This window comes from Theropithecus gelada, chromosome 10 (assembly GCF_003255815.1).
Source record: "Theropithecus gelada isolate Dixy chromosome 10, Tgel_1.0, whole genome shotgun sequence".
NCBI classification, from domain to species: Eukaryota; Metazoa; Chordata; class Mammalia; order Primates; family Cercopithecidae; genus Theropithecus; species Theropithecus gelada.
The window spans coordinates 20,982,969-20,995,362 of record NC_037678.1 but is presented as its reverse complement, the minus strand read 5'-3'; the positions used below and the strand labels follow the sequence as shown (position 1 = coordinate 20,995,362).

The following is a 12,394-nucleotide window of genomic DNA, read 5'->3' as shown; positions in this document are numbered from 1 at the left end:
GACTCCACCTAATGGTAGCAGCCATGATTAACTGCTAATGTTTATCCAGCACTCAATGTGTGCCAGGTACTTTGGTGAGTTCTTTACAAGCATAATTACATTTAATCCTTATAAAGACCCTGGAAAACGGGGACTTTTCTTATCCCCAAAGGAGGAAACCAAGGCTCAGGCAAGTAGATCACTTGCCCAAGGGCATCCAGCCAAGAACAAACACTGTGCTGGGCTTTGGATTCATGTCTCTTGCTCTCCAGAGGCTCTGTCTGCTCTGTAACCACTAGGGGATACACATGCCATCTTCTGTTCCATTTCTTGCTTGAGAGGTAAGACCTAAAACTTTCATAAACATGGACTTAGCAGCTATATAACCCAAAAGAGGCCCATGGACTGGCCTGGTTGGGACAGGGTGGGAACAGATTCTGGACCAGTGCCACAAGAATGCAGCACTGACAGCTGAGTCTGTGCCCAGCACAATCAGTGGACTGGACAATGGAGTGATAGGCCAGCCCCATTTGCTAAGACACTGACACAAATTTCCTAAGAACCAGACTCGGTTGGGCACGGTGGCTCACGCCTGTAATCCCAGCACTTTGGGAGGCCCAGGCAGGCGGATCACCTGAGGTCAAGAGTTCGAGACCAGCCTGGCCAACATGGTGAAACCCCGTCTCTACTAAAAAAATTAGCCGGGCACAGTGGCATGCGCCTGTAATCCCAGCTACTCAGGAGGCTGAGGCAGGAGAACTGCCTGAAGCCAGGAGGCGGATGTTTCAGTGAGACGAGATAGCACCACTGCATTCCAGCCTGGGAAACAGAGCAAGACTCCATCTCAAAAAAAAGAAAAAAAGAACCAGATTCATGCTTACTAAATTCATAATATGAACCGAAAACAGAGAATACATTCCATAACAGAAAAAGGCAAGTATACAGCTACTTCACCAACAAAAAGCAGAACAAATGTGCCAATCAAAAGCCCTAGTATTCTTGTACAAATATGAAAGGGGAAAAAGTTACCATGAATGGAAAGGATGCAACCGTGAAAAGTTCATTACAGAAAAAAAACCAAAACCACTGTATTTTTAGAATGACTTAGATTAAAACACATAGTACTGGCCAGACACAGTGGTTCATGCCTAAAATCCCAGCACTTTGGGAGCCCAAGGCAGGTGGATCACCTGAGGTCAGGAGTTTGAGACCAGCCTGGCCAACATGGTGAAACCCCCGTCTTTATTAAAAATACAAAAATTGGCTGGGCGTGGTGGCTCATACCTGTAAATTCCAACACTTTGGGAGGCTGGCGGGCGAAACATGAGGTCAAGAGATAGAGACCATCTTGGCCAACATGGTGAAACCCCGCTTCTACTAAAAATACAAAAATTAGCTGGGCATGGTGGAACATGCCTGTACTCCCAGCTACTTGGGAGGCTGAGAGGCAGGAGAATTGGTTGAACCAGGGAGGCGGAGGTTGCAGTGAGCCGAGATCACGCCATTGCATTCCAGCCTGGGTGACGAGAGTGAAACTCCATGTCAAAAAAATAAATAAATAAAACTCTTTATTAGTATAGAAAAGTTTATACCTAAAGTGTGACTTGAAGTATTATTTATGACAGCAAAAAAAAATGGAAACAACCTAAAATCCAACAGGGGAATAATTTTGTGAATTTTTCTATACACTAGGATATACACTAGAATGTTGCACAACCTCCTGAAAAAATGTTTACAAAGCTTTATGCCACAGGCATACATTTATAGATAAGGGGGGGAAAGGCAAAATACAAAATTAGATTTATGGTACAAAAGATAAGGTCTTCGGCATTAAAATTTGAAAGAGAGACCAGGCATGGTAACTCACACCTATAATCCCAGCACTTGGGGACGCCAAGGTGGGAGAATCACTTGAAGCCAGGAGTTCAAGACCAGCTTGGGTAACAGAGTGAGACCCCTGCTCTACAAAAATAAAAATATTAGCCAGGCATGGTGGCAGGCACCCATAGTCCTGGCTACTTGGGAGGCTGAAGCAGAAGGATCACTTGAGCCCAGGATGTCAAGGCTGAAGTGAGTCGTCATCATGCCCCAGTGCTCCATCCTGAGCAATAGAGTGAAATGCCACCTCTTAAAAAAAAAAAAAAAACGGGGGGCCAGGCTCAGTGGCTCACACCTGTAATCCCAGCACTTTGGGAGGCCAAGACAGGCAGATCAGTTGAGATCAGGAGTTCGAGATCAGCCTAGCCAACATGGTAAAATCCCGTCTCTACAAAAAATACAAATAATAGATGGGCATGGTGGTGTGCACCTACCACCCAGCTCCTTGGGAGGCTGAGGACTGACAATCACTTAAAGCCGAGAGGTGGAAGTTGCAGTGAACTGAGGTCACGCCACTGCACTCCAGCCTGGGAGACAGAGTGAGACTCCATCTCAAAAAAAAAAAAAGCCCTTAAGCAATTATAACCCCAACCCCATCCATGATGAGGTTGGTGAAGTTTAAACTATCCAGTGTGAATTAATCATAAAATGGATTTGGTCTTAGAAACTATTCTGAGAGTTCCATAGTGCTTTGCTGCATTATCCTGCGTCATGACAAAGCACTGACACTTTATGGTTAAAAGGTCAGGAAGGGGCCGAGCGCGGTGGCTCAAGCCTGTAAACCCAGCATTTTGGGAGGCCAAGACGGGCGGATCACGAGGTCAGGAGATCGAGACCATCCTGGCTAACACGGTGAAACCCCGTCTCTACCAAAAAATATAAAAAAAAAAAACTAGCCAGGCGAGGTGGCAGGCGCCTGTAGTCCCAGCTACTCGGGAGGCTGAGGCAGGAGAATGGCGTAAACTCGGGAGGCGGAGCTTGCAGTGAGCTGAGATCCGGCCACTGCACTCCAGCCCGGGCGACAGAGCGAGACTCCGTCTCAAAAAAGAAAAAAAAAAGGTCAGGAAGGAGGAAATGCTACCTTTTCCGCTGCTCCAGCTCCCAGTCTAGACGTGCCAGTGTTTGCTGGTGAGGGTCTCCCATGGTGACTTCGGCCTTGCTGATATCTGGTGGAGCCTCCTTATAAAACTCCTCTAAACTGACCAGATCAATTTCTTCGTGCTTCGACCTACAGACAAAAACATGACATTGTGCTGCCGTTCTCAGGAAACAAAATTGTAGTTTAAGTAAAATTGTAGTTTAAGTTCCACTATATTCTGGGTTTGTCAGTTTCCATTTGCATGATGATTACAGACCAGTGCATCATATTATTTTGTTTTTGATACCTTTTTAATTTTGAAATAGTTCAAGACTCCAAGAAGTTTCAAAAATAATACTGAGAATTTATTTCCTCCATGTACCCTTCACCCAAGTTCCCCCAATGATACTAACTTATCTAACCACATTATACATTGTCAAAACCAGGAACTGACAATGGTACAATATTATTAACTCAAGTACAGACCTGATGCAGATTTCACCTTTATTCGTATTTAACTTTTATTAGGTAATGATTTTGTGGAACAGATAAAGATGTCTCTCAAAAATCAGCATCAGGGATGGGCACGGTGGCTCACGCCTGTAATCCCAGCACTTTGGGAGGTTAAGACGGGTGGATCATCTGAAGTCAGGAGTTTGAGACCAGCCTGGCCAACATGGTGAAACCCTGTCTTTACTAAAAATTAGCCAGGTGTGGTGGCTCACGCCTGTAATCGCTTGAACCCGGGAGGCAGGGGTTGCAATGAGCCAAGCTCACGCCACCACACTCCAGCCTGGGCAACAGAGTGAGACTCTGTCTTAAAAAAGAAAAAAAAAGAAAAAAAAAATCAGCATCAGGCCAGGCGTGGTGGCTCACACCTATAATCTGAGCATTTTGGGAGACCAAGGTGGGTGGATCATTTGCAACCAGGAGTTTGAGACTAGCCCACCATGGTAAAACCCTATCACTACTAAAAATACAAAAAACTAGCCAGGCGTGGTGGTGCACGCCAGTAGTCCCAGCTACTCAGGAGGCTGGAAGTCAAGGCTGCAGTGAGCTGGGACTATGCCACTGCACCAGCCTGGGTGACAGGAGTGAGACCCTGTCTCAAAAAAAAAAAGACAAAAAACAAAAACAAAACAATCAGCATGATTTTTTTTTTTTTTTTTTTTTTTTTTTTTGAGACAGAGTCTCGCTTAGTCGCCCAGGCTGGAGTGCAGTGGCGCGATCTCGGCTCACTGCAAGCTCCGCCTCCCGGGTTCACGCCATTCTCCTGCCTCAGCCTCCCGAGTAGCTGGGACTACAGGCGCCCGCCGCTTCGCCCGGCTAATTTTTTGCATTTTTAGTAGAGACGGGGTTTCACCATGTTAGCCAGGATGGTCTCGATCTCCTGACCTCGTGATCCGCCTGCCTCGGCCTCCCAAAGTGTTGGGATTACAGGCGTGAGCCACCGCGCCCGGCCTCAGCATGATTATTAAAAATATTCTGGACCCAATGTCTAATGGGCCCCCTGCACATGTCACATTTGCGATAAAAGCTGCTTTCAGTTTGCATAAAGAGGTCTGATCAAGTGAGAACACTTTCCCTTCTCTTCCCGTTTACCCCTTCCTCCTTCTCATCTCTCAGCTTGGTTTTGAGGAAGGACATGGACAAATTGTAGTTTCTTCACCTGAAGGCAGCTAAGCAGCAAGAAATTCAGGTTCCAAAGAATAAAATCCATTTGCAAAAATGAATGCTGGGACTACAGAAAGGAAAACTGGGCCAAAAGGTTAAAAGGATGTGACTGGAAGTGAGTTGCTCCCATACAATGTACCCAGGAATCAAACTGGTAATGTAAAGACCCCTGATAGGGAGAGAGACCTGCTTTTTACCAAGTGCAGAGCTCAAAACTCAAAAAGGTCAAAGAGACTTTTGAGATTCTTTATGCAGCCTGAAACCATGGCTTGCAATTCTCCCACATTCACCCTTGCAATTTGCCCTTCTCCCAGATCCTAGTTTCCTAAGCTCATCAGACTTCTTTTTAAAGAGAGACTTACAGGTATGGTGGCTCATGCCTGTAATCCCAGCACTTTGGGAGGCCAAGGCAGGAGGATCACCTGAGGTCAGGAGTTCAAGACCAGCCTGGCAAACATGGCAAAACCCCGTCTCTACTAAAAATACAAAAATTAGGCAGGTGTAGTGGTGGGTGCCTGTAGTGGGAGGCTGAGGCAGGAGAATCGCTTGAACCCAGGAGGTGGAGGTTGCAGTGAGCTGAGATTCTGCCACTGCACTCCAGAGTGGGTGACAGAGCAAGACTCCATCTCAAAAACAAACAAAAGAAACAGACTTACAGCGAGCTACACAGGAAAAAGCAATTACCGAGAGACCACATGTGCCAAAGCCCTGTCCTCCCAAACTCACTTAAACTCCAAACATTTGGTGATCTCCTTCTGTAGGTGCATCACCTCATACAACAGGTTCTGGAGCTGCAAGTGATAGGCATCTACTTTCTGCTTAGCCTGAAAGGAGGATAAGATCAGAGGTAAGCAGGGCAAGTAAGGATGGGGCAGAGGAGAGGGTCAGCAAACTAAGAGAAGGTGTAAAGGGAATAAAGAAGGGGATGGAGCTGGGTGCAGTGGATCACGTCTGTAATCCCAGCACTTTGGGAGGCTGAGGCGGGTGGATCACCTGAGCTCAGGAGTTCAAGACAAGCCTGGCCAACAAGGTGAAACCCCATCTCTACTAAAAACTACAAAAAGGGCCGGGCGCGGTGGCTCAAGCCTGTAATCCCAGCACTTTGGGAGGCCAAGACAGGTAGATCACGAGGTCAGGAGATCGAGACCATCCTGGCGAACACAGTGAAACCCCATCTCTACTAAAAAATACAAAAAACTAGCCGGGCGAGATGGCGGGCGCCTGTAGTCCCAGCTACTTGGGAGGCTGAGGCAGGAGAATGGCGTAAACCCCGGAGGCGGAGCTTGCAGTGAGCTGAGATCCGGCCACTGCACTCCAGCCCGGGCGACAGAGCGAGACGCCGTCTCAAAAAAAAAAAGAACAAAAAACAAACTACAAAAAGTAGCCGGGCATGGTGGTGGTGGCAGGCGCCTGTAATCCCAGCTACTTGGGAGGCTGAGGCAGGAGAACTGCTTGAAGCTGGGAGGCAGAGGATGCGGTGAGCCAAGATCGAGATTGTGCCACTGCACTCTAGCCTGGGGGACAGAACGAGACTGTCTCCAAAAAAAAAAAAAAGGCGATGAGGAGGAGAAAGGAGGAAGGTTAATTAAACCTTTTAACTCCTACCTCGTGGGTCTGATCTCTTCCTTTCTTCAACCTGATGTGGGCTAATCGGTTAAGCTTCTTTAGAGTCATGAAATGTACACAGCTCTGAATCCTCCGTTCTTCGATTTCGATTGCCTGTGAGCAAAGAAAACAGTAAAGCCCACTGACGACAGGGGCTCACTCAGCTTCCTTCCGTCCCTCACCACCGACCCATCCTCATCTGGGGCCAAACATAGGCACTGGAGGGAGCCCAGAACCATGAGAAAAGTCATGAAGAAAATAAGAGGGATGGTTATATAAGGAAAACGCTTAAGAATCTCAGGCAAAAAAAAAGCAATTTCTGCTTGGACTAGAGTAACAGGAATTGAAGTTGGAATAAAGGCAGCGAAGGCACAATCTGTCTCTACAGATCCTACGCAGAGATCCCGGCAATAGTAACATCTTGCCATAAAATTTGACCTCTATAAATAACATTACAGGATAACTTAAATGGAAAATCACAGAATTATAGCCATAAAGCTTGGCTACAATAGATTGAATGCAATAATCGTAAGAAAACTTGTCAGCATAGGCATGAATATGTGCAATTCCTGGAAAAAAAATGGATTTTTTAAAAACTTATCTATCAAGTTTTTAGTCATATTGTTTAATTTCTCTGCCCCTAAAACCTCATTTATTCACTTACTATTAATGATAATTTCATTTTTGGTATCTACAATTTACTTATACATATCAATTTTTGTATCAAGCAAATGTATAAGTACCATCATTTCTCAACACCTAGCAAAATGCCTGGCACTTAATAAATATTAATTGGATAAATGATCAAATTAGTAGGGAAAAAATTAATTATCCTATACTTTCATTACTGTAATTGGTGACTGAGTGGTGATGAGAAGTTCCAATAAATTAATAGGTTTTGGGAGCCCTGAGGCTCCAGTCACCTGATCATGGCTAGGACAGAAGACCAAGATCAGGAAGGGCCCTGGTAGGTGCAAAAACAGCCTCATCTATGCATACCCACCAGGTTCACGGCCACGTAGTCCCCCTTCTTACCACATCCTTGCCACCCCTGCTCTTCAGGTCTTGGATCTCAGCCATCAGCCTCTGTAGCTCCTGGCAGGTGTACTTGTATAACTCATAGTCTCTGCCAGGGTCCCGCAGATCCACCTCGGCCTCCTCACTGTAGTATTTACCTTCCTGTAGAGGTAAGGATAAAGGCTCTGTGTCGTGAGGTAAAAGTCTCCCTGTTGGAAACAGGGACACTTGGCTGACATCTCTTGTTAGATAAAAACAGTAACAATGAAGCCCCAATCAGGTCTCTAAAAGATCTGGTCCTTAAATCAAATGCTTTTCTTCTCTTCAAAATAGAAACCTCTTTTGCTTTCTGATTGCAGAGTAATGCATGCCTGATGTCAAAGAGTCAGAATATACAGAGTAGTATCAAAAAGAAAACAGAAAAATTGCCTATAATTTCGCCTCTCAGTCCGAAACACCACCACTGTGAAGACTGTGGATAAATAAACATTTTATTTGTAAACAAAACGGGATCATATCATCTGTGCTGTTAAGTGCGACTTCCCATCTGTATTAGTCCACTTTCACGCTGCCAATAAAGACACACCTGAAACTGGGAACAAAAAAAGGTTTAATTGGACTTACAGTTCCACATAGCTGAGGAGGCCTCAGAATCATGGCGGGAGGTGAAAGGCACTTCTTACGTGGTGGCGGCAAGAGAAAAATGAGGAGGAAGCAAAAGCAGAAACCCCTTATAAACCCATCAGATGTCGCGAGACTTATTCACTATCATGAGAATAGCACGGGAAGGACTGGCCCCCATGATTCAATTACCTCCCTCTGGGTCCCTCCCACAACATGTGCCAATTCTGGGAGATACAATTAAAGTTGAGATTGAAAACCAAACCATGTAATTCCGCCCCTGGCCCCTCCAAATCTCATGTCCTCACATTTCAAAACCAATCATGCCTTCCCAACAGTCGCCCAAAGTCTTAACTCATTTCAGCATTAACCCAAAAGTCCACAGTCCAAAATCTCATCTGAGACAAGGAAAGCCCCTTCCGCCTATGAGCCTGTAAAATCGAAAGCAAGCTAGTTACTTCCTAGACACAATGGGGGTACAATGGGGTGAATATAGCCATTCCATATGGGAGAAATTGGCCAAAACAAAGGGGTTACAGGGCCCATGCAAGTCCAAAATCCAGGGGGACAGTCAAATTTTAAAGCTCCAAAATGATCTCCTTTGACTCCAAGTCTCACATCCAGGTCATGCTGATGCAAAAGGTGGGTTCCCATGGTCTTGGGCAGCTCTGCCCCTGTGGCTTTGCAGGATACATTCTCCCTCTCTCCTGGCTGCTTTCATAGGCTGGCATTGAGTGTCTGCAGCTTTTCCAGGTGCATTGTCCAAGCCATTGGTGGATCAACCATTCTAGGATCTGGAGGGACGGTGGCCCTCTTCTCACAGTTACACTAGGCAGTGCCTCAGTGGGGACTCTGTGTGGGGGCTCTAACCCCACATTTCCCTTCCACACTGCCCTAGCAGAGGTTCTCCATGAGCGCGCCGGCAGCAAACTTTTGCTTGGGAATCCGGGCGTCTCCATACATCTGAAATCCAGGCGGAGCAAATCTCCATTCTTGACTTCTGTGTACCCACAGGCTCAACACCTGGAAGCTGCCAAAGCTTGGGGCTTCCACCCTCTGAAGCTACAGCCCAAGCTCTACATTGGCCCCTTTCAGCTATGCCTAGAGTGGCTGGGACACAGGGCACCAAGTCCCTAGGCTGCATACAGCACAGGGACCCTGGGACTGGCCCACAAATCCACTTTTTCCTCCTGGGCCTCTGGGCCTGTGATGGGAGGGGTTGCCATGAAGGTCTCTGACAAGGCCTAGAGACATGTTCCCCATGGTGTTGGAGATTAACATTAGGCTTCCTGCTACTTATGCAAATTTCTGCAACCAACTTGAATTTCTCCTCAAAAAACAGGTTTTTATTTTTTATTTTTTATTTTTATTTTTTTATTTTTGAGACAGAGTCTCAGTCTTGTTGCCCAGGCTGGAGTGCAGTGGCATGATCTCAGTTAACTGCAAACTTCGCCTTCCAGGTTCAGGCAATTCTCCTGCTGCAGGCTCATGGGTAGCTGGGATTACAGGTACCTGCCACCAGGCCCGGCTAATTTCTGTATTTCTAGTAGAGATGGGGTTTCACCATGTTGCCCAGGCTAGTCTTGAACTCCTGACCCCAAGTGATCTGCCCACCTTGGCCTCCCAAAGTGCTGGGATTACAGGCGTGAGCCACTGCGCATAACCCAGTCACCTTTTGAAAGATTTGCTGCTTATAAATTTCTTCCACCGGATACCCTAAATCATCTCTCTCAAGTTCAAAGTTCCACAAATCTCTAGGGCAGGGGCAAATGTCTCCAATCTCTTTGCTAAAACACAACAAGAGTCACCTTTGCTCCAGTTCCCAACAAGTTCCTTATCTCCATCTGAGACCACCTCAGGCTGGACATTATTGTTCATATTATCATCAACTTTTTTTTTTTTGGGATGGAGTCTCACTGTGTCGCTCAGGTTGGAGTGCAGTGGCATGATCTCGGCTCACTGCAACCTCCACTTCCTTGGTTCAAGCAATTCTCTGCTTCAGCCTCCCGAGTAGCTGGGATTACAGGCGCCCGCCACCACGCCCGGCTAAATTTTTTTTTTTTTTTGAGACGGAGTCTCGCTCTGTAGCCCAGGCTGGAGTGCAGTGGCCGGATCTCAGCTCACTGCAAGCTCCGCCTCCCGGGTTTACGCCATTCTCTTGCCTCAGCCTCCCGAGTAGCTGGGACTACAGGCGCCCGCCACCTCGCCCGGCTAGTTTTTTGTATTTTTTTAGTAGAGACGGGGTTTCACCATGTTAGCCAGGATGGTCTCGATCTCCTGACCTCGTGATCCGCCCGTCTCAGCCTCCCAAAGTGCTGGGATTATAGGCTTTAGCCACCGCACCCGGCCTAATTTTTTTGTATTTTTAGTAGAGACAGGGTTTCACCATCTTAGCCAGGCTGGTCTTGAACTCCTGACCTTATGATCCATCTGCCTCAGCGTCCCAAAGTGCTGGGATTACAGGCGTTAGCCACCGTGTCCAGTCCATTATCAGTATTTTTGTCAAAGCCATTCAACAAGTCTCTAGAAGGTTCCAAACTTTCCCACATTTTCCTGTCTTCTTCTGAGCCCTCCAAACTGTTCCAACCTCTGCCTGTTACTTAGGGCCAAAGTCGCTTTCACATTTTCAGGTATCTTTTCAGCAACCCCCCAACTCTACTGGTATGAATCTACTGTATTAGTTCGTTTTCATGCTGCTGATAGATACACCTGAAATTGGGAACAAAAAGAGGTTTAATTGGACTTACAGTTCCACATGGCTGGGGAGGCCTCAGAAACATGGCAAGAGGTAAAAGGCACTTTTTACATGATGGTGGCAAGAGAAAAATGAGGAGGAAGCAAAACCAGAAACCCCTGATAAGCCCATCAGATCTTGTGAGGCTTATTCACTATGAGAACAGCATGGGAAAGACCGGCCCCCATGATTCAATTACCTCCCTATAGGTCCCTCCCACAACACATGGCAATTCTGGGAGATACAATTCAAGATGAGATTTGAGTGGGGACATGGCCAAACCATATGACCATCCCAGTAAATATAGATCTCAATCAAAATGGCTGCATGGTAGTCTACTATAGAGAGGAATTCCAGCCGGGTGCAGGGTGACTCACACCTATAATCCCAATACCTTGGGAGGCCAAGGCAGGCAGACCACTTAAGCTCAGGTGTTTGAGACCACCTTGAGCAACGTGGCAAAACCCCATATCTACAAAAAATACAAAATTAGCTGGGCATGGTGGCACACAGCTGTGGTCCCAGCTACTTGGGAGATTGAGCTGGGAGGATCGCTAAAGCCCAAAAGAGGGAGTCAGCAGTCAGCCAAAATCGTGCCACTGTACTCTGGCATGAGTGACAGAGTGAGACCCTGTCTCAAAAAAAATTTTTTTTAAATAGCTAAGTCACAAAGGAAGTTGACAGATTCAAGAACAGAGAAACAGACAAAATGAAGAAAAGAACCTGCCGACCACGAGTTCTCAGACTATAACAGTAACATTATTTTGAATCGAATTAGAAATATATGAATATTCATATATATATTTTTTGGAGACAAAAGTCTCGCTCTGTTGCCCAGGCCGGAATGCAGTGACGCCATCTCGGCTCATGGCAACCTCTGCCTACTGGGCTCAAGTGATTCTCCTGCCTCAGCCTCCCAAGTAGCTGGGATTATAGGAGTGTACCACCACGGCAGGCCAAAATATATGAATATATTCTTTTTTTTTTTTTTTTTTGAGACAGAGTCTCGCTCTGCCCCCCAGGCTGGAGTGCAGTGGTGCAATCTCGGCTCACTGCAAGCTCCACCTCCCGGGTTCACACCATTCTCCTGCCTCAGCCTCCTGAGGCTCATGACACCCGGCTAATTTTTTTTTTGTATTTTTTAGTAGCGACTGGGTTTCACTGTGTTAGCCAGGACGGTCTTGATCTCCTGACCTCGTGATCCGCCTGCCTCAGCCTCCCAAAGAGCTGAGATTACAGGTGTGAGCCACCGTGCCCGACTATGAATATATTCTTATAAGAAATTCAAAGTTTCAAATCTCCTTGACCACCTGCCTCCACACCTACTTCCTCCCAAGATTTAGGCACTGTTACCAGTTTGATGTGTATCTTTCCAGATCTTTCCTATTTACTTACATATACAGGTACCCACAGAAATTTATAGTTCTCCTTTTGGGTGAGTCTTTTCTATTTTTTAACATAAAGGGTTCACATTACACATGTTATGCTCTAGCTTTCTTCTTACACTTAACACTTTCTCTTGGAGATCTATCCTTGTCCTTACACACATACCACACATACTGACTTCCTTCTTTTCAATTGTACCATAATATCGCATAGTGTGGCTATACCATAGTGGAGTCACTCTTTTATTTTTGGAGACAGAGTTTGCAGGTATTGTCTCAGCAGCACACCCTGGGATTCAACATATCTGAAGCTCCAGTGCCATGCTGCAGATGGACTGCCTTCTTCTGACCATCAGGAAAACTGGAGACACATATCATACTGAAATACATTCTCTGTGCAGGTGCTAATCATGTCTAATACAG

General features: G+C 46.2%; 1 protein-coding gene across 3 annotated transcripts in view; it reads right to left on the bottom strand.

The window, feature by feature from the left end:
- THOC5 (THO complex 5) overlaps positions 1-12,394 on the bottom strand; it is a 41,695-nt gene that overhangs the window by 25,360 nt on the left and 3,941 nt on the right. For all 3 annotated transcript variants that reach the window (XM_025400304.1, XM_025400303.1, XM_025400302.1), the window contains 4 exons: positions 7,250-7,393; positions 6,215-6,328; positions 5,336-5,433; positions 2,939-3,085 (listed from right to left, as the gene is read on the bottom strand). In XM_025400304.1, coding sequence (XP_025256089.1) covers positions 2,939-3,085; positions 5,336-5,433; positions 6,215-6,328; positions 7,250-7,393 — 503 coding nt within the window. The remainder of the gene's footprint in view (positions 1-2,938; positions 3,086-5,335; positions 5,434-6,214; positions 6,329-7,249; positions 7,394-12,394) is intronic.